Source organism: Symphalangus syndactylus, chromosome 10, assembly GCF_028878055.3.
Source record: "Symphalangus syndactylus isolate Jambi chromosome 10, NHGRI_mSymSyn1-v2.1_pri, whole genome shotgun sequence".
NCBI lineage: Eukaryota > Metazoa > Chordata > Mammalia > Primates > Hylobatidae > Symphalangus > Symphalangus syndactylus.
Window position 1 is genome coordinate 99,102,966 of NC_072432.2, and position 24,928 is coordinate 99,127,893.

At 48.0% G+C, this 24,928-nt stretch overlaps 1 protein-coding gene and 1 long non-coding RNA gene across 2 annotated transcripts in view; one reads left to right on the top strand and one right to left on the bottom strand.

The window, feature by feature from the left end:
• Positions 1 to 24,928, bottom strand: part of LOC129491234 (uncharacterized) — a 186,895-nt gene that overhangs the window by 66,757 nt on the left and 95,210 nt on the right. The gene's annotated exons all lie outside the window — the stretch shown is intronic.
• RBP1 (retinol binding protein 1) lies at positions 1,112 to 23,421 on the top strand. Its single transcript, XM_055295252.2, is given in 5 exon segments — positions 1,112 to 1,292; positions 1,295 to 1,421; positions 1,935 to 2,113; positions 22,333 to 22,434; positions 23,175 to 23,421. Coding segments are annotated over 5 exon segments (594 nt in total). The 5' UTR covers positions 1,112 to 1,160; the 3' UTR covers positions 23,229 to 23,421.

The following is a 24,928-nucleotide window of genomic DNA, read 5'->3' on the forward strand; positions in this document are numbered from 1 at the left end:
CAAAAAGAGGGTCAAAAAGTCAGCCCATGTGATTATGTCATCTCCTTGGTGGCAAATACAGTTAAACCACTATGACATACCCACGCAAGTGACAAAGGAGATGTGATCAAAGATTTTCATTGCAGTACTGCTTTTAATAGTGAAAGATCAGAAACAATATAGTTTGTTCATCAGGGGACAAGCTGGATAAGCAATGGAATACTCCACAAAATAATGGGGATACTTTCCATGTACAGTTATGGAAAAGCCTCCAGAATATATTAAGTGAATAAAGCAAAGTCCAGAACACCGTGGAGTACAGTGCTGCCACTAGGTGAAACGGGAGGAAACATTAATAAACAGTATATTGCTTACATTTGCATAAAGCAGCAGTGGATCTCAAAGTTGATTGTGCATCAGAATCACCCAGAAGGCTTTTCTAGCCACATGCACTTCAAATAACATCAACCATTTTATTTATTTATTTATTGAGCCAGAGTCTCACTCTGTCGCCCAGGCTGGAGTGCAGTGGCACGATCTTGGCTCACTACAACCTCCTTCTCCCGGGTTCAAACTATTCTCCTGCCTCAGCCTCCCGAATACTTGGGACTACAGGCGCCCACCACCATGCCCGGCTAGTTTTTTGTACTGTTAGTAGAGACGAGGTTTTACCGTGTTGCCCAGGCTGGTGTCGAATTCCTGACCTCAGGTGATCCGCCAGCCTCGGCCTCCCAAAGGGCTGGGATTACAGGCGTGAGCCGCCGTGCCCGGCATCCTTTCTTTTATTTTCGGGAGAGACGTGGAAAGTGCCCCAATTTTCTCGCCCATAGTTGAACCGCCCAGCTTTCCTGACCCCAGCCACCACCGGCGCGAGGCTTTAGACAAAGGCCTGTAAGTGGCCTCTTTCCTTAATCACGCCAGCACAAACCCCAGGAGATTGTTTCCCAACTCCCGAGTGGCTGCTGAGTGTGAGAAGTTCATGGCGTTTGAAGGAAATCCCCAGGAGCCGAAGAGTTCGGCCATCAAAGAAAACGTCCCGTCTCCCATCTTCTCCTCTTCCTTTGTAGGCGGAACGAACTGAACGTCTGAAACGAAGGTGGCGCGGCCTGGACAAACCTGACCCTTCGACATCCCCCGCCCCTGCACCCGCCCTCGCTAAGCGGGGAGGAGCGACCGCTACAATGGATCCTCCCGCAGGCTTTGTGCGCGCTCGGAATCCAGCTGTCGCCGCCCCGCAGAGCCCCCTGTCCCCGGAGGGCGCTCATTTCCGGGCCGCCCACCACCTGCGTAGCACCAGCAGCCGCTGTCCCGGCGGAGTCTCCAGCCGTCCCGCCCGCTCGTGGCCAACTGGCTCCAGTCACTCCCCGAAATGCCAGTCGACTTCACTGGGTACTGGAAGATGTTGGCCAACGAGAATTTCGAGGAGTACCTGCGCGCGCTCGGTAAGCGCTGCCCGCTGCGCCCTGGGCGCCCCGCCGAGCAGCTCCGGGCCGCTCCCTAGAGCCCTCCCGAGCCGCTGCCTGCCTGCCTGCCTGCCTGCCTGCCTGCCTGCCTCCGCTCCGGCGAGCCGCGGTCCGGTGCCCCCGGACGCCAGAAAGGGCGTCCTCGGCCACCGCTCCCAGGGCAGCTCCCAGGCTGCGGATTGGAGAATTCGGGGTTGTTAGGTTAACTGGTGGCAAATGTCTGCTCGTTGGCCCTGGAGGTGGGTAATTTCATTAGTAAATCTGGGGCTTGGTTTGCTACTTTTTGTTTTTAAACGGTTAACATAAGAGCAGAAAACTTTGTTGGGGGCGGCGGGGGAGGCTTTGCGCAGAGACAACGCAAAGCCAGCGGGAACCTAACAGTGTTCGCGGGCGGAGAGGGCTCCTGGGGCCCCGCTACCTTGGGAACGGTTCTCTGAGTTTTCCTGCCAACTCCCTGCCGCTCTCTCTCTCCCCGTTCAACCCCCACCGCAGACGTCAATGTGGCCTTGCGCAAAATCGCCAACTTGCTGAAGCCAGACAAAGAGATCGTGCAGGACGGTGACCATATGATCATCCGCACGCTGAGCACTTTTAGGAACTACATCATGGACTTCCAGGTTGGGAAGGAGTTTGAGGAGGATCTGACAGGCATAGATGACCGCAAGTGCATGGTGAGGATTCGCGTCCACCCGGTGTCTCCTGCCCAGGGGGCCTGACCAAGGGCTGGGCTAGTTCATCCGAGAGGGGGCAAGGGCCTGAGGGACTGAAAACACTTCCCACTCTCAGCCCCCATGGTGGGCAGCACCAACTCATGAAGCATCCTGCTCTGTCTGCACTGGAAGGTGATGGTTATGAAGGCTGCCCTGTGCTGTGTCTCCACTGCGTTCAGGCACTCTGCCCGGTGCTTTATGCACATGACTTCACCTAAGCCTCACACAGCCTTTGAGGGAGATATGAATATGCCCATTTTACAGATGAAGAAACAGTCTCAAATAGATGAAGTAACATGTCCAGAATAGCACAGCTAGGGAGGGGCTGGAGTTCAAAGCATGTCTGTTGATGCCATTCTCTGGCTGACTATGGGCTGGTGGAGGGTAAAAGCAAAGAGAGGAAAGAAAAAAGAAACACAGGTAACCCCTTTGAAGTGTAAACTTTCAGTATGACCTAGTGTGAAGTCACTCCAGGAAGCTGGGGATGGCTTGATCTCTGCTGGAAGCCCTCTGATCTGCCCATCATTGCCCCAGAGCTGGGATTTGGCTCCTGGCCATCCCCTGCCCCACCCTGTCATCCAATGCCTACTGAGCATTCTTTGAACTTTGCAGCTGACACCTAGTCAGTAAGTCAGTGCCCCTCCAGCCCAAGCCAGAGGAAACAGCAATGGGAGAAGGGGGAGGGCCAAGAGCTCCCTCCCACAAGGATGGGAAGCTCCTGACCCAGGACATCCCAATTAGTACTGCCACAGCAGACTCCGGAAGGCCAGCCCCAGGCCTCCATCAACATTATCTGGTTGCTGGGAGGTCAAGGTACTCTTGTTCTCCCTTTTATAGTCTCGGGTTCAGAACTGGCTTATGTTCATCCCAGGAGCCGCCTTGCTTATTGATGGGGTCCTCACCCACCACCTCCCACGGTTTACCAAAGGTCTTTACCGCTGGTCTGCTGTGTGTCCAGCACCGTGCTAGTCATCTTACAGCACAGCACAGTGAGGCAGGGATAAGTAACCCCATGTTATGCAGTGACTGAGGCTCAGAGAGAGGAAGAGACTTGTAAGAGATGAGACTTGAGCCCTGGGCCTTCTGATGTTGAAGCCCACAGTCCTGCTTTCCGCCAGCTTCTCTGCTGGTAGTCTGTGCAGAAACAAGATAGCTGAGGTCTGTTAGGATTGTAGTTGAAGGGATGCCCATGTCTGGGATTAGGCATGTGGAGCCTGGATGACTCATCCCCCCACCTTGTCTATTCATCTGAGGGCAGTCAGGACTGATATCTGAGTCTGCTCTTTGGAATGATGGGAAAGAGGGGGTAGTCAGCAGGGAGTGGCCTTGAAAGGACCACTAATGGGAGAAAACACCATTGTTGTAGAGAAATGTCAGGCTGTGCCTTTAAAAATCTCAAGGACTCTTAATCTGCAGGAAAGACTCACAATAGGAAAGGAGACCTTCAGATGGCATCTGCCTTTCTCATTACTGCCCAAGACCTGCTCCCTGGCACACTGCATGGAACTTTGCTCCTTAAGAATAATCCTTACCCCCACTCACTATTGTGGAACTCACAGATCACATCGAACCTTTATTTTGGGTCACCACAAATCTGGCATGTGCTGGCTTGTACTAATTATCTTCACTCTTCCTTTCCTCATCCATTAACACATGAAACATTTATTGATCACCTAGTAATACTAGCAAATGCAGTACTCATCAAGTGCTTACTATCGTGCCAGATGCTATTCAAACGTTACATTAGCTGACTTAATCTTCACAACACCCTTTCAAGCCTCATTTTACAGATAAGAAAACCACGGCAGGATTTCTTGCTGTGTGACCTTGGGGAAGTGCAGAGGGAGGATTTTAGTTAACCTCTGCACTGAACATACTGCTTCCCTCACAGGCTGGTCACCACAGCAGGCACAGGACTGCAGAGCATGTCACAGGCCCTGATGTCCAGGAACGCAAAGTCTTTGCAGTGGAGGCAGGCACACCAACACTCGCAACACAGCGCGGCAAAGAAAAGCACAGGGTGGGAGTGAGGGGATGGGGACTACCCAGAGAAGGGGACCCCAGAAGGATTTCTGGAAGAGGTGACTTCTGTGCTTCATTGTAAAATAAAGCAGGGAGGTGGAAGGGAGGGTTTTGGATACAAAGGAAAGGATAAGGGCCACCTTTTCTTCTCACTACAGCATCAGCGTCAATCGGGCATCAAGCAGTAATTGAGCAGACCGTGGAGATTCAGCCACTGGACGAATCCAGTGAAACTGGTCTAGGATGCATGGTTACTGTCACTGCCCCAGGACTCAGGGATGACCACTCTCAAGTAGACAGCCATTCACTCACCTGTTGTGGCCTGTTGGGAGATGGAACAGCCCCTCTGCTCAAGCCTTTGCCTAGCCCCATGCAGTACAGAAAAGCCTTTCTCTCTGGGCTGGCCGCTAGGTGGTATGCTGCTTTGGACTGCCGGAAGGACATGGCTGGATGGGGGTAGGATGATAGAATTAGAGCAGCTGTCCCTGAGACTTGTGAATGGAGGGGAGCTGGGTGCCCAGAGGCCACCAGCTGGGCTCTCTGAGGGCCGCCAGCAGTCCTGGACAAGGTGGTTGCCAAAGGTAACTTTCACTGCTACCCACTCTGCCTCACACACTGGGCACCCATCAGCCAGGAGCAGTGGCCCAGAGGAGTTTGTTCCCAGCATATTACAGGAGTCCCATTCTCACTTGGGATTGGTCATTCATCTATTTTTTTTCATTCCTCTCTGGACACCACAAGCATCTCATGGTGCTTCCACTATCTTTGCAACCCCTGTGTCAATGAGACAAATCACACATGATTCCTGCCCTCATGGAGTTCAGTGTAAGGAGGAGGCAGATTGAAGCAGCCAATCACGATGTAGTGGACTTTGTGCCGATACAGGCAGAGAAGCACTCCCTGCTTGGTCTGAGAGGTCAGGGAAGGCTCCCACAGGAAGTGGAGTCTGAACTGTGGCTTAAAGGATAGACAGGAAGTAGCCAGGCAAACAGAAAGGGGTTGAAAGAAAGGCCAAGGCCGAGAGCTGTCCCACACCAGGCCCTGGGCTTGGCCCTGGGGTCGCAGAGGCAACAAGGCCTCTGGACACCCAGGCCAGTGGAGGAGACAGGCACATCTTCAGGCCATTACAGCTCAATGCATGATGGGAGCATGGTGGGCTGGGGAGCACACAGCTGGGAGCAGGAAAGCAGTGGTCAGGGAAAGTCCCAGAAGAGGTGACAGCTGAGAGGGGCCTTAAAGGACTAATTAGGGCAGACGTGGAGAAAAGGATAAGAGCTTTCCAGTAAGCCGGATCCAGATGTACAAAGGCCCAGGTTCAGAAAAGCCTGGCTGGGAGGGAGTTTCAGGGGTGAGAGAGAAGCAGTCTGTGAAGACTTCAGCATGGCTGGAGTGCAAGACGCAGCTGGGAGAGAAGAGAGCCAGGAGAACCTGGCAGGAAGACTTGAGGTGACCCTGACAGGCCTCTGTGAGTCCTTGCTGGGAGAGGTGTGGCCAGGTTGACATCCCTCCCCAAAGGGCAGAGGCTCTCACTGGCTCAGAGATCTCTGATCCTGCCTCTTTTCCATGGGAACCTTATCTGTATTCTAGAACTGCAGCCAGAGGGTGAAACCCAGCCTGCAGATGTGTTTTGTTTGGCCTGTACAATGTTTGAAAAACTTCAGAGTCAGTTGCCAATAACTGCCAAAGATTGTAAGATTTCACAGAAAATCCATATTTCTGGCTGTTCTTAACAAAAACAAGAGAAGGAAGGGCCCTGGAAACACTGGGCACCTGTTTATTCCTGCACTGCGTGGATCCCTGGAATATGCTGCAGCTGCTCCCTTTAGATGTTACATTTCCTAGTTTACCACAGTCTTCAGCCCATCCTGTTACCTGAAGTCAAGGATCAAACGGCCATTTGTCGCTGTTTGCACCGTGGGTTCCTTTAGAGCTGTGGATCCCAAAGCAGAGATAGCAGCAGGAGCAGCAGCAGCAGCAGCATCTCAGGGAACCTCTTAGAAATACAAATTCTCTGGCCACACCCCTGGCCTACTGAATCAGAAACTCTGGGAGTGGGGCCAGCTGTGTTTCAATAAGCCCTCCAGGTGGTTCTGATGCAACTAAAGCTTAAGAATCACTGCTCTGGAGTAAAGAAACACACTCTGTTCCTGTGTCTCTATAAAAAAATGGAAAAACTGTAAAATTAGGTGTAGAGGGCCACAGGCATGTAGAGGGCCAGTTTGGTCCATCACCTGAGTCCTGTGAACATCGCAGTGCATGCCCAGAACCAGCTGAAATAGCTCTGTGTTCTCTCCCCAGGTGGAGGGGTGGAGGGACTCAGATCTGGGCGGCCCTGCATCACTAGGCTCACATTTCCAGTCTGATCTAATCAGATTTTATGTGACCGCAAACAGCAGGCGCTATTTTGGTAGAGATATATAAAGTCTGGGCTCAGCTGAACAGACACAGGGCTTTTCTCCATTGCTTCCTGCATGCCTTTGTCCATAAACATGTGCGATCAGGCCCAGCAAGGAACCAGCAGCATTTGTTGAATATAACACATGTTTGCTTTGGCAGGGTGGGAGCTCTTGAGAAAGGGAAGGTGCTCTGACTTCAGATAGTGTTTTCTCACTCCTAAGCAAGCGAGTGCCTCAAAATGATTTGGTTCTTTGTCTCAAAGTCCCCCCAGCATGAGCAGGTTTTGTGGGAGAAGACTGAGCCTTAGCCAGGAATCACAGCCGTGAGCCTGGCTCTGTGGGGGTGGCAGAGGGTCCATTTGTCATCCCAGTGTCCAGGTCAGGTTTTTCCTGGAGGAGATGGCTTTGTTCACTCGGGGGAACTGGTGCCTCCCCCCATGGCTGGAGCCTCAGCTTCATATCCATCATTGAACTTAGGATGACCCCTCCACAGGCCCGCCTTCTGCTCCCAGCCCTCCACCCCTCTGTCGCTTTCTTTGTTTTTATTATAAAATGAAAATATTCAAATAGCACAAGAAAGTATGGGCTGAAAAGGGCCCCTTCCCCCACTTGGCCTGATTCCCACTTGGTGGATCTGTCCAGAAATCTTCCTCAGACTTATAATTGATCTATTGATTAGGCAGTTGGTCAAGGTCTCTATCTAAAACCAAAAGAAAGAAAGGAAAAGAAAAAAAGGAATCCATTTCTCTACATATTTTTTTAACTCAGTGATATTTCTTACACATTTTTCCATATCAGCACTTACAGATTTTCTAAGTTCTTTTTTAACCATCTATGTTTCCTTTCCTTCCCTCCCTTGACTTCCTTACTTACATCCTTCTATCTCTCCATCCATCCATCCATCTAATCATATATGGTAATACATGAAATCCACCAAAGCACTGTTGACACTTTGGTTTAAAGTCTTGCCAGCTTTCTGATCCTATTCTTGACCCATTAAAGAGATTTTTTGATTTGTTTTAAAACACACACACACACACACACACACACACACACACACACACAATGCCACTGGCTAAATTAACTCCCTGGGCTGCAGCGCTGAGAATGCCGTTGGATTTGGGAGCCTCTGAGAGCCGCCCCTGCCCAGATCAGGCACCCGGCATTCAGCTGGGCCCTTTCCAGACTAGAAACACAGGATCTCTTTCATGTCTTAGCTAAAGTTCTCCGACCTTTGAAATCGGTGTCAGCAGCATGCTTTTGAGGATTACAAAAAGAAGAATTAAAGCAACCCAAATAAAATTCACAAAGTAGCTTTCAAAAATCACACTGCTTTGTTGGGTTTTGGGTTTTGTTAGGCAGGAACAAAGGAAAATAACATGTACTAAATCTTTACTAAGTGCCATGCCTGCCCCAATTGCTTTTTGTACTTTTTCTCCTTTGGTCCCCACAACAAATGCTGTTCAGTAAGTATCATTATACTCATTTCACAGATGAGAATCTGAGGCTCAAAGAAGTGAAGTGCCTTTTTAGCCCAAGGTCACCCTTGGGCTAGCTGGTGGCAGAGGAAGAATTCTAATTAGTCTGTTTATAAAGCTCTCTACCCCAAGGTCTCCCACAGAGCTTTGCTGAAGGCCAGCACCTCAGTTCCTTATTGTGAGCCTTCTCACAGTCTGAAGGTAAACCCAGGCAGTTTTGACAAGGCCTAGGATGAGTGAAAGGAGCACCGGTATTAGAGTCAGAATATCTATTTGAATTCTTCTTGATTATCTGACAGCGGCCTTAAATGATTAGACACACTGCCTTTGTTTTCATATCTGCAAAACGGGCATCATAATTGCTGTTCAGCGTGTCTCACAAGGCAAAGCTGAGGACCATAGAGATAGTACAGGGCACATGAGCTTGGGAAGCCACAATACTGTGTGAGAGCAGGGCCAGGCCCTGTGATACCCAAGACTGAGGGGCATGGCATAATCACTTATGATGGCCAGGTGTCTACTGAATGAATTACAGCTGTTTGTTTTTCTGACCAACATGGCTCCTCCACCTCCCACCCAAGAGAAGCACCGTTTTCTTTATGGTGGGAATTACTCCTCCTCAACCTTTTGGGTCCTGGTGGGGCTGCAAATCATAGTACCCTGTCTCTTCTGGGACGAGCACCTTCTGCCAGGGTGATCACAGTGTCCCGTGGCCTGTCACATACTTGTGTATGTGACCCAAGCTGGGCCAGTCACCATTTCCTGGGAGTTAATTTAGGAACCCTGAGAGACAGGTGAGTTCTATTCCCTTAAAGGTTGATGAGCTGTTATGATGTAAGCTTGGAGTTCTCTGAGGCCAGTCCCCTTACCCCACCTTCCTTGGCTGCATGGAAAAATCCAACTGAAGGGAAATAAAAGATGAGGCCAATAGAGACAGAGAGAATGCAACATGAGAGGCTTACTAAACTTCCTGGCACACCATTCCTAGATTTCCCATGTACTTTAACCAATAGATCTTTTTCTTTCCCCTTAAGCTATGTGAATTGGTTTCCTGTCACTTGCATCTGAAAACATCCTAAGACATTCAAACTCCAGATATCAAGCGTTAAGACCCACATAAGTAGAGCAGTGGTTCTCAAATTTGAGCACGCCTTACCCCTAGAGTTTCTCATTCTGAAAGTCTGGGGTGAGGCTTGAGAACTTGTTTTTCTAACAGGTTCCTGGATGATGCTGATACTGTTGGTTCAAGGACCATGCTTTTGATAACTACTAACAAAGAAAAACAAGGAAGCAGGCTGGCCTGTGCCTAGTTTCCTGTGATTTTTCTCATCATGATTCAATGTAATAAGCCTGTGCTGGGGTAAAAGGTGCCTAGTTCTAGGGGATGAATGAGAATAGTTAGGTGTAGCTGCATCCCAGGATCAGGGTAGTGGGGGATGAAGACTGCCTGGGGACATCAATCTTGCAGCAGCCCACAGTGGTTTGCAACTGAGGGTCCAAGTAAGTGATACCAATAGTGTGTGCAGCTGGACACGTGTGAGGTACAACAGAGCAATTAGGAGCTTTGACTTTGAGATGGACCTAGATTTGAACCCTGGTTCCACCATCCAGCTGTTTCCTTGGCAAGGGTACTTTATCCCTCTGAGCTTCAATGCACTCATTTGTAAAAGGAGCCAAGGGTAATACCCACCTAATGGAGTTATGTGAGAATTAAACGTGGTAATGAATTATTTCTGTTTCCTGTTGCTGTGTAACAAACCACTCTGAAACTTAGTACCCTAACGCAACAATATTTATTTTGTTCACAAATCTGCAATTTGGACAGGGCTCAGTGGGGATGCCTTGTCCCTGCTGCCTGCCCTGCCAGTGGGGAGGTAGAGGATCCACTTTCCAGATGGCTAACCCACACTCACTCTCTGCTGGCTGCCCAGGCTTCCTCACTACGTGGCAGGTAGTTTCCAAGAACGCAAACACCATAGGGTACCAGCTACATTTAATACAGGGATTAATGAGTTCTTCCTTTCTTCCTTCCTCTTCCCACCCCTTCCCTCTTTCTTCCCTCTGTCATTCCTGAACTGAGGGTCCAAGGATACCATAGGAGTACTCTGGGAAAGAATGGTATAAACAAGATGGGTGTGAAGTTGGGGATGGCATGGAACCCAGGCTCCAAAACCTACCTTTGCCAGCTTTACAGTGGAACTGGCCCTGCACTAAGAAAATGAGAAAATAATAATGATCTTCTCACAATGTGCAATAAATCAGAAAATCGTCTTACTCTTTGACTCAGGGATCCCACTTACGGGATTATATTCCAGGAAAATCATTCCATTTGTACAAAGGTATCTGTTAGTCACTCTGTGATAATAATTCTCAACAACCCACATAAGCATAACCACTATCTCAGGGCCTACTATGCGGCAGGCCCTGCCCTGTCACTTTGTGTTTATTTAATCTCCTAACAATCCTGGATAGGAGGTGCTACGCTCCCATTCTACAGACAGGGAGCCAAAGGTCCTGCCCAGGTTCACATTACTGGTTAACCATAGACTTGTGATCTCACTTCGGATGTCTCTGATTCCCTACTTTGTATGGTTTATAGAACAGGCTGTCTCCTGCTGGTATACCTAAATATCAAATAACTATGGGTGGTTAGAAAGACTGTGGCTTTTTAATTCCATAGACCACTATGTAGCCGTGTAAATGATCACTATGAAGATAAATGAAAAGTTTTTATAGGCATTCAGTCACCAAGTTCCGTAGATTCTGCTTCTTAACGTCTCTTCCTGTTTTTCTTCATTCCCACTGCTCTGAATATCTCATGCCAGTAATAATAATAACAATTAACATCTCTCGTGCTTACTGTGTGCCAGACTCAGCGCTTTCCATGGATTATTTCATTTAATTACTGCAGGATCTTCACGTTGATCTCCATTTTACCATGCTCAACACTTCAGCCCATCCCTCCCTTTCTAAAAAGGAATCTGATCATGCTACTCCCCAGCTCAAAATTCCCAAGGGCTTCCTAGTGCTGATGGGTAAAAGCCAGATGGCACTCAGGCTCTTCAGATCATGGCCCTGCCTGTCTCTCCAGCCCTATTCCCTCCCTCACTCCTTATGCTTGGCCCCATCCCATCATTTGTCAGTGCCTTCACTTGCCATCCTCTTTGCATCCCTGTACTCACTTCCCTGAGGTATTTCTTTGCCTCTTCCTCTGGGAGGAGAATTACCCGCTGGTCAAGACCCAGCCCAGGCTTATCTGCTCTGTTGATCCCATCCTGATTCCCCATCCCACCACCGTGTCCTTCCTTTGCCTTGCAGCCTCTATCTCTTCAGGCGCTGCTTTTAGGGCACCTGTAATGCTAGTTAATGTGTCTGAGATTCTACACAGCAGCAGCCACACTGTCATGGGCTCAGTGAGCTCCAATGTGTTCATTAAATGAATGTTAAGTGAAAATAGCAGAACCTCAGAAACATAAATGGTAGTCATTGACCGTATCACTGCAAGATGCAATTGCCATTTAATAATAGCTCATGTTTATTAGGTATTCCATGTGCCAAAAATTCTTCTAAGCACTTTCCATGCATTAGTTCTTTTAATCCTCACAATAATTCTATGATGAAGATGCCAAAATTCTTCCTATATTATATGTGAAGAAAATGACTCAGTCTGACTAAGTTGTAACTGGTTCCGCTCCAGAGCTAGACCAGCCAGACCAGCCAGACTGTCATCTTTGGAATCTCATTTCTGCCCTTTACAAAGTGGGTGGCCTTATGCAAGTTACTTCACTTCTCTGTGCCTTTACTTATCTGTGAAATGGGGATAATTATGAAAAAGGGGATACCTGCTTTGTGGTGAGGATTAGATGAATGGTGTGTGGGAAAACCCACAGTGCAAACTGCCCCATCAGTATGAGCTCTTATTATTAATCCTCTCACACTGACCTGTGACCTCCAGAAGACAAATTCTGGGGGTGGTCACATGTATGAAGGGATACCTGGCAAACAAGAGAAGAGCTAGCAGGATTATGAGAGTGGAGGCTGGCCTGAAAAGGCACCTGCCTCTCCACACCCACAGGGAACAGGATGGACTAGGCCAAGAGCAGAGAGGAATCATTGCTTACTGCGCATTTTATGTGTCCTGCACTGAAATAGGTCCTTGAAACCCCTTGTTTCCCTTCATCCTGATGGCTCTGCTCTGTGGCTGGGTTCACTAGCCCCATTTTGCAGATAAGGAAGTGAAGGCTCAGAGAGGTGGAGTAAATTGCTTTGGTCGCCCAGCAAGAACGAGGTGAGAACCTGCAATTCAGGTCTGCCTCTACCCAAGGCTATCATTGGGTCCCTCCTGAATGCCCAGCTTGGCAGGTAGGCAGCTGTCCTATGGCTGGGCCAGACCAGGCCCGCAGCCTGCCGGGTGATGTTCAATGGCCATAATATTCATGCCAGCAAAATGTTCATGTGGGAACACTAGGCAGACCATGGGCTCAGAGCTGGGCAGAGGGGATTTAAACCATGTCTTATACTATTCCTAGTTGCGTGCCTTTGAGTATAGAGCCTAAGCACTCTGAGCCTTAGAGACTCAGGGTCAAATCACTCCAATGGCTAACCCCTTTCTATAAGGCTTACCTGTGAGGAAGAAACAGCCACATTGCCCGGAGAAAGTGTGGTGTTCACTGCAAGAGTGCCACTAGAATGCTTTCTGCTATTCATTCATTCAACAAATGGTAATGCACATTTTCTCTGCCATGGATTCTAACATGGGGGCTGGTATCCTGCAGTGAATAAAAGGATCCCAGACCCCAAGGAGTTCTTCATCAAGAGATCCTGACATGCTCACTCTTCCCTGGTTATCTGGTTACTGATCTAGCACTCTTATCTTCTGGGACCCATTTATTTCTATTTGCCTTGAGATGATAGATAGATAGATAGATAGATAGATAGATAGATAGATAGATAGATAGAGATAGAGATAGAGATATAGATATAGATATAGATATAGATATAGATATATATAAAATAGAGGCCAGAGATTCCCGTGGAAAGGATGAGGCCTTCAGTGCCCCTCCTAAGCACTCTCTGACAGGATATCCCCCCTCTTATTCTCCCACCCTATCCCCAACTTCCATCCCCTTGCCTGTGCTGGTGGAACTAATAACACACAAATTCCTTGTACTGGCCCCAGGTAGCAGATCCAGCACTGCCTGCCAGATAAGCAAGCATCTGGATTTTCCATGGCACCAGGTTTGGCCAGCTGGAGCACGAAGACATACTGTGAGGAAGAAGAGAGGCTGTGAGCAATCTCCACAGTAAATTCTGGGTCAGAGGTACAGGGTCAGCCTTCATGGGGAGGGTCAACCCACAGAGTTAAGCTGGGCAAAACCTATTTAGAAGCTTCCCTCATGCAGACCCTGCTGTCCCTGATTTTCCTGCAACTGCCTGGGCTTGTTCCCTTTGCCTGGGTCTCCCTTGTTCCTCTTCTTCCTCTTTCCACTTTTTTTTTTTTTTTTGAAACAGAGTTTCACTCTTGTTTTCCAGGCTGGAGTGCAATTGCGTGATCTCAGCTCACTGCAACCTCTGCCTCCCGGGTTCAAGCAATTCTTCTGCCTCAGCCTCCCAAGTAGCTGGGATTACAGGCATGCACCACCACGCCCGGCTAATTTTGTATTTTTGGTAGAGACAGGGTTACACTATGTTGATCAGGCTGGTCTCAAACTCCTGACCTCAGGTGATCCATCCGCCTCAGCCTCCCAAAGTGCTGGAATTACAGGTGTGAGCCACTGTGCCTGGTTCTTCTTTCCATTCTTTGCTAACTCCCGTGGTGTTTTCTGGCATCACTTCCAGCATTATTTCTAGCCTTACCTCTTCCAGGAAGCCTTCCCTAATGGGCCTCTGTCTCTATGTTAGAGGCTGTCAAGGTGCCTTCTGACTACCATAACCTCCAGCACTTGTCCACCAGCACTTACCATTCCGCTGGAATTCTTTGTCTTCTTACCTTCTTCTCAGATAGTCTTTGAGCCCTCAAGAGCAGGCCACTCACCTTACTTCCCTCTCTCCAGCACCCACAGCTGGTGCATAGGAGGCGTGAAACCCATGATTGCTGAATGATATTCCCTTGCACAGAACCACGTGGTGAATTCCTATTGCTCAGTCAAGGGTCAGTTTAAATCAGGGAACTGCAGAGCACAATCATCAAGAGCATGAGCTCTAGAGTCGAATCTCATCTCCCCACTTTGTGGCTGGGTGAACTTCAGGCCTCAGTCTCCACATTTGTAAAATGATGAGAAGCATACCTGCTCTAGGAGGTTGTCAGGAGTCAACTGGTATGACACATACTTTGCCTAGTACCCTGCCCAGCACATAATGAGTACTCAACACATGTTGTTATGATATTGATGATGGTGACTGATAATGACGGCAATGCTATCACTCCCACCAGGGAGCCTTCCCTGACCCCCCAGGCTGGGTTGCAGGCCGTCATCCATCCCAGCATATAGCACAGAGGTGTCATTGCCTTCTCTCCAGGCTGAGCTACCCCATGGCAGAGCTTCTGTCCAGCCCAGCCTTAGGGCCACCCTAAGTGCTAGGTCCCTGGGATGAATGAGTGCGGTTCCACAGGGCCCTGTGACCTTCTCCAGTCCTGTTCCCACCTCCTTATCCAAAACCTTGGCCTTGAGCACTCCAGTGGTTTAAATTGACTATAGGAGCTTTCTGAATTGTTTAAGGAAAAATAACTATAACATGTCAAGATTATTAGTCTTAACATTTTCTCATTTTGTCTTAAGAATTGTGTTATCATTTGCTGTTAGCTTTTTCATGGTATTAGAATTGCACTCTTTCATGCTCACAAAAGCCTTGTTGTGGCTATACTATTTATAGTGATTGCTTTGAACATCTACTATGTCTCTAATTAGTCGTTCACATTTTAAGGCCTTATTAATTTAGTTTTAATCTGCTTTTAGAGTGAAAGTGGCTTTTCCTCTTGAATGTGCTGACTTTTGATTCCAGCCCACCAGGAATGGACCAGAGAAGAGGAGCCACTACTCACCCATTCATCATCCTGGCCTCAGGGGCAGCTCATGGACTTTTTAGCCAGAGAGAACTGGGTTCAAGTTATGGCTCAAGCCCTAACCCCTTGGTGATGAGCTGGTTACTTATAGAAGCCTAATTTTTATCAGCTCTAAACCTTGAAGATTTAGTGGAAACCTTGAAGATTTTGTGGAAAGCTCTCAGCACAGTACCTGGCACCTGGCAGGTTCTCTGTTATCTCCCCTACTTTTCCCTCCTGATCACTTATTTAACACAAGCACCAGATGCTGAAAACCCTCTAATTGTCCCAGGAACACACATACCCTCAAAGGGAGAAGCACACTTTCAAATCAAACTCCAGGATTTGCATCTTTTAGCAATTTACATTATGCAGAGAAAGTATCTACTCACTGTCTGGTTTTGAAATTTTACCCCAAATCTAAAGAGCAGGGGTTTTGGAGTCAGACCTGGGTGGGTCCTGGCTCTGGTCTTTGCAGGCAGTATCACCACAGGCAAGGCTTCACCTCTTATAACCTGGCTCTGGAACCACAGAGACAACAGAATTCAGTCCCAGCCCTCCAGAGGTGGATCCGTAAACAGAGGGACTACTAGGGCTGGGTGGAGGGCTGTGAGTGATCCATCATCCCCTTCTCTTGAGAGTGGTGTTTTGGCATGGGAGTGTTAATGAATGTCACAAGTTTCTTGATCTCAAATAGAGTTCCCACCATTTGCAGGTCATACCAGGTCATTGCCAAGAGATGGTTCCATTTAGTGGGACTTGTCTGACACTCCCAGTATAAGTCACCTGAGTGGGGCAAGTGGGCCTTGAAACATCCCTGGGGGACACTCACTCAGGCTGCCTGTGGGAGCTGGGCTTTTTGTGTCACTGTCCCATGCAGCAGTGACAGCTGGGGTTTCTAAGTGGTCAGAGGAGCTGGAAAATGGCTTCTGAAGTAACAGTCCCTTGTCATAGTGGTACAAAGATATCTTCATTCATCTGTTGGCACATGTCTCTCCGGGTAAACTGCCAGCAAGGCCAAAGTGATGGGGGTTATTAGTTTTTAATAGAAAAGTTAGATTGGCTTCACTTTCCAACCGGCTTCCCTGGTTCCAGCCCATTTGCAGACTTTTGGGTGGTCTATGGGATGAAAATTTCTGGTGAGGAGGTGAGCTGAAGATGGCCATCCCTCCTGGTTGCTCTTGGATTGTCTCGGCTTTATTTCTAAGGTGGTCCCAGAGCCCATGTGGGGGTTGGGGGAAGCAGCATTGTCTAGCCCCTTTGGTTTGTACCCATGTCCACCCCACCCCCACAGCCACCTGCCTTTTTTGTGGGACTTGAAAAGCATCAGGAATATCTTCCTACCTGAAATTCTTCCATTAGACCCTGATTAATTGGATTAGTCTAGGAAACCAGATTAAATGACCATTTAAGGACCCTTTCAGATCTGGCTGAATCCTTGTCCCCGAATGTTCACTGCTCCTGATCTAGCAAAGACAGCTGGCTGCTGACTTCAGAGGGAGGTCATGGAATAAGTTATTGGGTCCTAGGGAAATTTGTTTTCATAAGTTCCACTTTGTGTCACAAGAAAATGAATTATCATTGTTTGTTAGGCATTCACCTTCCAACATTACTTATTTCCTTTTCCCTGTCATTTGTGTTTAAGTGATAGTCCCCCTCCTTGGCTCCACACCTCCTTTTTCTGTTCTTATGACAAATCAGATTCTCTTTGAAATAACTAGTTTATTCCCACAAGATAAAAAGCTTAAAACGAAAAATCCAGTCCCACCAAAAGTTAACATGGGGAGAGTGGGAGAATTAAATCACATTGCTGAGCCATCCCAGCTATCAGTGGGGAGTCTTCAAACAGATCTTCTGCTTAAACAAAGACCAGTTAACATATAAAGGAAGCAGGCATCGTGGTGCTCAGCAGGCAGCCCCTGCAGGTCTCCTCATGGATCCAAGTATCCTAGAAAGAGAAGGAGCTTCCAAAACTTTGGCCATGATGAATAGCATGTCAATCACTGCTTCACAAATCTCCAACTCTTAAAAAAAAAGGCTTTCATTATTGTTCAACATTGACAAGCAAACCCATCTTTATCTAAGCTCTGGGCATCATGGTTACCATTACCTAGTGCCTCCTATATGCCAGCCCTATGCATTTTCTGTATATTTTGTCGAATCCTCGGAACAGCCTGGTAAAATAGGTGCTTTGTTTAATACCATGTAACAAACCATCCCAAAACTTAATAGTTTAAAACAACAACCATATATTCTCATGATTCTGTTGGTTAATTGTGCAGTTCAGCTGCCCGTGGCTGTGTTCAGCTGAAAACTCAGTTGGGGCGCCTCAGCTCTTCTCCAAGTGGCTTCTCTCCCATCCTCCAGGGCTTCTCCTTGTGGCCTTTCTCTTTGGCAGAGTAGCCTGGACTGCCTTAAAATATAGCAGCTGGGTTTCAAGAGGGGAGGGTTCCAAGAGGACAAGCCCCCAGCATACAAGTGTTTATAAAGGCACTGCTTCCATCCTGCTTGTTCATGTCCCACTAGCCAGAGCAAGTCATGTGGCCAAACCAAGCCGATGTAGGAAGAGACTTCATAGGAGTTTGAATATCATGAGACTCGGGAGTCACCAGTGGAAGAGTCTACCACAGTAGGTATCGTTTAGCCTTCTTCTGCAGTTGAGGGCACTGAGACTCAGAGAGGTTAATCCAGTTGCCCAATGTCATCCAACATAGTCAGGAACAGAGGACCCAGCTCTATTTGATACCATGTTCTTTGCTGCCCATACTAGGTCAACCTGATATAGGTTGAGGTGGTATAGTAGGAAGCGGGCAGGGACCAGGAGCCAAGTATAAATGGCAAGTGAGCTTCCAGGATTCTTTAACCCAGAGGACAGCCTGACCAATTAATTCCCTGGCCCACCTGCCCACCTGGATGGTTCTACCCAACAGCACAGGCAGCAAAGACAGGCACTGAAAACATGCTCCAGGCCACAGTCTGGGTTTTTCAGTCTGATATTCTGGCCCCATCTCCCCACCACCCCCCAACAACCTTGTTCCTCCTCTCCTTAACTCCAGGATAGTCTTCTACAGCACTGGCTTGTTGTCATTTCTCCCTCATCACCTCCTACCCCTTGCATCCTTTTTCACTCTGCGTAGAATGCCCCTCCCATTTTTAGAAACTCCTTTGAGGCCATGACAGCCTGGGCACTTCTCTGTGGGGACCTCTTTACAGGCAGAAACCTTTAAGACCTCTTTCTGACTCCCAGCACCCATATCCCCACAATGGTTGGAATGAACTTAAGGGTGTTCCTCCAGGAGTCTGCTCAGAGTCTTACCACAATGTCCATGTGTTTTTCTGCAGCCCCCAAAGATTTTAACCACCATCTCCTGGGCACTTGGCAAGTGCCCTGCCCTGAACTGGGAAACAAATGGGCACCAAGTCATGCAAAGCCCATATTCCAGCCCAGATTCTTTCTCTCATTTACTAGGTGACCAGAGAAAGTCATGGAACCTCTCTGAGCTCAGCCACCCCTCTGCATCCAATACAGATAAGAATAATCTCTGCTTTGTCCAACTCACCCAGTATCAGAGTCAACAGAAGCTTGGGGTTAAGAAAGACTTTCTTGGAGACTGATGTAGTATGCATGTGATAGGGACCCTTCCTTTTAAGAAGCCTGGTTTGTAGGGCTCTCAGAAAGGCTCCTCTACACCCCAACAGGCTTCTGCTGTCTCTATCCCTCAATCTGTCAAGCTGCCTGAAATTCTGCCATCTGTCATTCTTTTGGGCTAAGGTATTATTGTTTATATCCAGATGGCCCCTGTTAAAAGATGCCAGCGATCTGGAAATGGTGACACAGTAGCCCCGGGAGCAAAAGCCTGCTTTACCATTAATAAACATCTCTCTCACGGTCATTCTCTGACCCTGGTGTTGGAAGGTAAATAGCTGTGAGCTTTCTGGAGACAAAGTTGGCAATACTCATCAAAACCTTTACAAATATGCACACTCTTTGATGGCAACAATTCCTCCTCTGGAGATTTCTTCTAAGGGAACAATGTGTTCAAAACTATGTATATAAAGAAGTCTTATTTATAGTAGCACCGAATTATAAATAAATAACTTAAATGTCCAAAATAGGTAATTGGCTAAATAATAGTATGTATGTACAATCAAATACTATCAGGGACTGTTTTGTGGGCCTGTGACCAAGGCAGTCCATCAGGGCCCCAGGCTCAGAGGGCCCCTCACTTGGTTTAATGCTCTGCTGTCACCAGCTTAAACCTCTTAATGATTTTGAGCAAAGGATCCCTCATTTTCATTTTGTGGTGGACCACACACACACTATGTAGCTACTTCCTAGAATATTATGTAGCAATTAAAATAATGCTTATGGAGAGTATTTGTTGAAATGGGAAATTGCTTCAATTAAATGAAGAAATGAGGATACGAAACCATAAATGATGCAATCCTAATTTTGTATAAAACAGAAACATGTAGATAGATAGAAAGAAAAATAAAAAGAGTGGATGGAAATTTACCATACATTGTAACATATACAATGTTAGAGCAATTATCTCTTTTTTTTTTTTTTTTTTAAGACGGAATTTTGCTCTTGTTGCCCAGGCTGGAGTGCAATGACATGATCTCGGCTCACTGCAACCTCCACCTCCCGGGTTCAAGCAATTCTCCTGCCTTAGCCTCCCAAGTAGCTGGAATTACAGGCATGCACCACCACACCCAGCTAATTTTGTATTTTCAGTAGAGAAGTAGAGACGGGGTTTTACCATGTTGGTCAGGCTGGTCTCGAACTCCTGACCTCAGGTGATCCACCCGCCGCGGCCTCCTAAAGTGCTAGGATTACAGATATAAGCCACCACGCCTGGCCTGGAGCAATCATCTCTAAAGAAACAAAACTACATGTATCATTTTTATTACCATTTTCTTCTTTGGTGTTTTTTTTTTTTTAATTTTCCAATACAAAGACTATGACTATACTCCCTGACTAATATTTCCAGAAGATGCAAAAATGTGTGTCATAGCTGAAAACAAGCAATTGTCTCTTGTGCCTCTGAGTGAATCGGAACCCTTCACATGCACAGCAGCCTTCTGGATAAACACATGAAGAGAAGATCAGTTGATGAGGAAACCAAGTGTTCTTATGAGCTTCTTGAAGCTGAGGACTGATTTCTGGGTCCCCACTTCCCTCTACAGGCCTGGCATGGAAGGAGCACAGATAAGTGAATGGGCATCCTGTCTTATTTATGGCATGAGGTCATGAGTAGTCTTTACCCATGACGTGTCTCACCACACATTAACCACACTGTGTTTGGCCTTCTCTCTGGCCTGGGACTAGACTGTGCCCTGAGTGAATTTCTGGATCAGGGAGAGGATCTGCCCCCCAAGTCCTTTTATGCCCCATTTCTCTCTGGAGCAGAGGCCAGACTTACTCCTATGCAAAGCTGGGGGAGCACATGTGGCTCCACCTGCCTCCCTCGTGCATGTGTCGCATTGCAGGCTTCACCCCAACCGCAGGAGGCAGTAGTGATCAGCAGGCCCAGGAGGGAGGCCTGGGGTTGGGAGGTCCTCCTGCATGGAGTGGCCCCACTAACGCCACACCCATCTCCCATATGTCTCCTCTCCCAAATCCTTTATCAGGCTGTTGCTGACTGTCCTGACTCAGTTGAGCATGGCAAGGAACACAAGCATCCTAGAACCTTAGCTCTCTACATCCAAGGCCTGAGTTAATGTCCCCATGTGACAGATGAGAGCACAGGGGCCCTGAAAAGGGATGGATTTGCTGAGAGCCACACAGTGAGCAAGGGGCAAACAGAGTGCTCAGCACTACTGTGGGGAGGCTGGGCTTATAACACAGAACTGCCCCATATGGCACGGCTATTCAAAAGAAGGTGGGCAGCCCCAAATATGAGCAATGCCCACTGTGCTTTCTGTGTGCCCACGTCTGCAACGTGTCCCAGTCTAGGGCACACTCATGGCTATGCTGGGATGACAGGACCACCTTCCCTCTGAAGTCCAACACTTTTTTCAGTCCCGTGTTGCTAGGTGGGCCTTTCCTGCTCCACTAAGACTGAAATCTCCCCAGGACACAGGCTGGGCCTCCTCCTCCTGCCTGTCTTCCCTTCAGCATGCCCAGCACATGGCAGGGCTCACAATGCTCAGGGAAGATGTGGGGGCCCAAATGTGGGGTGTAGAAGGTGTCAGTGCTCATCTGTGCTCTGCCAAGCCCAGGCTGGGCTGTGGGATCTTTTTCACCTTCCTCCTCAGTTCCCTGGTGCCCTCCTGATGAGCTCCTGAGCATACTTCCTGCTGTCCCACCTCGGGCCTTCACCCCGTGATGGGCCACTGGGAACTCTTCTCCACAGCGCCTCCTTTCCTCTCCTTCAGCTCTATCCTTCTCTCCTTAGGGCCCAGCCCTAGTGAATCTCACTCCCTGGACTCTCACCTGGGCTCCCACAGCCTCTGGCCTGTAACCCTGGTGACCATGAACACTTCAAGAAGCAATTTAGTCCATTGGGGTGGGGACCTTCAGAGCCCCACAGATCTGTGTTCAGACCTGGTTCTTCCACTGAACAACATGGGTGAACTTGGCAAGTCCCTTAACCTGATCTGTGAAAAGGAGATGCTAATCGATGCTCACGTGGACAGGCATGAGGCTTCAGAGACAGCACAGAGAGTGCCTGGCAGAGCAGGCAGGCAGCTAACAGCTGCCATTTGTACCTTCACTGGGTTATTCATATCTAAGGTCATTCTCCCTGTGAGATGAAGAGCGCTTTGAGGGCAGGGGTGGGGTCTTTTTCGTGTCCCAGGACTTAGCATAGGTTGAAACAATGAATGGATGAATGAAGTGTCTGAGGATGGTCAGGGTACCCTGAGAAGTCTGCCCCTCACCACAATATTCTGGAAAACATCCCTCACCCCCCACACCCTGCTGTGCTCAGCCCTCAGGCCCTCCTCCCCACCTTAGCCCCATTCTCAGTGCTTGCAATGACAGCCCCACTCCAATGACTTTTTCCATCCTAATTAACCTTTTAAATAAAATTTATGAGGGTTTTCATAAATTTTAAAACTGATTTACACACTTTAATAAAAGCATGCGATGGACAGGGAGTATTAGGCTGCAGATTTTCTACGATGAAATTGACGTGAGCACATCCCGGATTATCAAGTTTGGGAGCTACCCCCTCCCCCAGCCTCCAGGAGCTCCCGGCTTGTTCAGGATTGACAAATGTGTCTCTTGCTTGGCAGACAACAGTGAGCTGGGACGGAGACAAGCTCCAGTGTGTGCAGAAGGGTGAGAAGGAGGGGCGTGGCTGGACCCAGTGGATCGAGGGTGATGAGCTGCACCTGGTAGGTTCCTGGGCTGGGTCAGGCTGGGTCCCCAGAGGCCCTGGTCATTGTTGAGGTCCAGATGGACCTTGGAAAAAGGAACCATGGATGGGCGTGGGTTCTGTTCTGAAGCTTCTCTTCCAAGGGCCTGGAAAAGATGCCTGAGTGACCTTAAAAACCAAGCAATGTATTTTCAAGGTCTAGGCTGACCCAATCATCTAATCAGAGGGAAGAGGTGAGGAGTTATATCCATTAAGCATCAGCAATGAGCTAAGCCCTTTTGCATTCTATAACTCTATTCTCTCAGAATAGGAATATGGCTCTTATTTTAGAGATAAGGACCTGGGGGCTTTGAAAGATTAGATTACATGTTCAAATTGCACATCTAGAAAGTGACAGAATGAACATTTGCTCCCAAATGATGTATATATTCACCATGCCAAATTGTATAGGCCAAAGCCAAGAAGGATTCTCTAAGCCTCTCTAAGATATGATCTCAGTCTGGGTCAGCAGGAGGTGATTCAGGAGGGGAAGCATCAAGGGGTCCTGTTGGTCAGCTCTGAGCCACATCCATTCCTCTCAGCCAGCTCTGTCTGTAGGGTGCTGCAGAGCACTCCACTATACAGTTTAACTGTCTTTCCAAACAACTGGTTACTTAAACCAACTCTTGGGGAAAACTAACAGCCAATGAGTATTTTTGGAGTTCCTGCCGTAAGTGTGACTCTGCTCTGGCCAATGACCAACATCTGCTTTTGTTTCAGGAGATGAGAGTGGAAGGTGTGGTCTGCAAGCAAGTATTCAAGAAGGTGCAGTGAGGCCCAGGCAGACAACTTTGTCCCAGGGAATCAGCGGTGTGGATGTATGGGCCAGGATCCCCCTCTTTGCACAGCATGAGGCAAAAATGTCCAGCCACCCCCAGGCATCTGTTAGCAGAGTCTGTCTCTTGGCTTTGTCTCTTTTCCTTTTCTTAAAACAAAGCCATGCCAATAAAGTGATCTGTGTTCAAAACGTCTGTTTGGGGGAAGTTTCACTGCCCACTGTGCTCACTTTTTCTCCAGGGCTTCTGAGGCCAGCTTCTCCTAGTGCCACCCGTGGGCAGAGTGGATAAATTCAGCCACATGTCCTGAAATTGAACTTGTGTTTCTCTCCAGAGGCACAGGCTTGGGTCTAAAATGGGAGGTGGGAGAGTGGTCTGACATTCAATCATTTGTATATCAAGTATCTACCATGTTATGTATCTAATTGTGGCCAAAGTATAGTGAGTGCCACAAAAGCAGGAGAAGATACCTTCCACCCTAGAGATCCAGCCAACAGAGAATGTCTATGTAACTGCACAGTACACCAAGGAGATAGTTCATCATTATTTGTGAACAAAACGGAACTGGACAGAATTTTAAGCCCAAAGCATAAAATTACTTAAACATAAGTAATTACCTATTGGATTTAATTTCAGAGATGTCATGAGATGTCACCACCCTCAGACCATCCACCCCATCTACGGGCTGGTATAAGCCCTTTCTTCCCACTGTTGTAGATGAAGCAGAACTTGCAATTCCTCCTGAAAGAGACAGAGCAGCCTCATGTTCACACTAAAGTGTAGGAGATTGCTAGCTGCACCTTTGCATAAAGAAATACAAACAGAAGGAGGAGTGAGGATGTGGGAGATTGTGGATAGGGAAAACAATTGGAAAAGGGAAGACACATGGAGGACCCCCTTCATGAATCTGACAATCCGCCCAGACTATGCCCTACTCCTTGACAAGAGTTAGGAGTCAGACTAGCTGAGTAAAAATCCCAACTTCAGCACTCACAGGGCAACACCACACTCCTCTGGACTTCACTTCTCCAGTCAGAAAACCACAAAAAGAACCTGCCTCACCTGCACAGGTGGGTTGTGAAACTTGTAACCTGCAAAGCACTGGACCAGTAGTTCTCAGACCTGGCTAAATGTTAGAACCACTTGGAGAGTTTTCAAAATTCCATATGCACAGGCCACTCCCTACAACCAATTACATCTAAATGTTTCAAAATACCAGGCATACTATGTTGTTCGCTTGTTTTTTGAGACAGGGTCTCATTCCGCTGCCCAGGCTGGAATGCAGTGGCATGATCTTGACTCGCTGCAACTTCCGTCTCCTAGGCTCAAGCAATGCTCCTGCCTCAGCCTCCCAAGTAGCTGGGACTACAGGTGTGTGCCATGATGCCCGGCTAATTTTTGTATTTTTTGTATAGATGGGGTTTCACCATGTTGCCCAGGCTGGTCTTGAACTCCTGGGCTCAAGCAATCCTCCTGCCTCAACCTTCCAGAATGCTAGGATTAGAGGTGTAAGCCTTTGCGCCGGCCATTACTTATGTTTTTAAGGCTCCCCCAGGTGATTTTAATATGCAACTGGAGTTGAAAAATGGTGCCCTAGACCAGTTTCAGGGTTCTCAACCAGGGGGTCATTCAGTGCTCATTCCACCCCCAGCTTTAGAGATATTTAGCGATATCTGGAGACATACTTTATTTCACAAC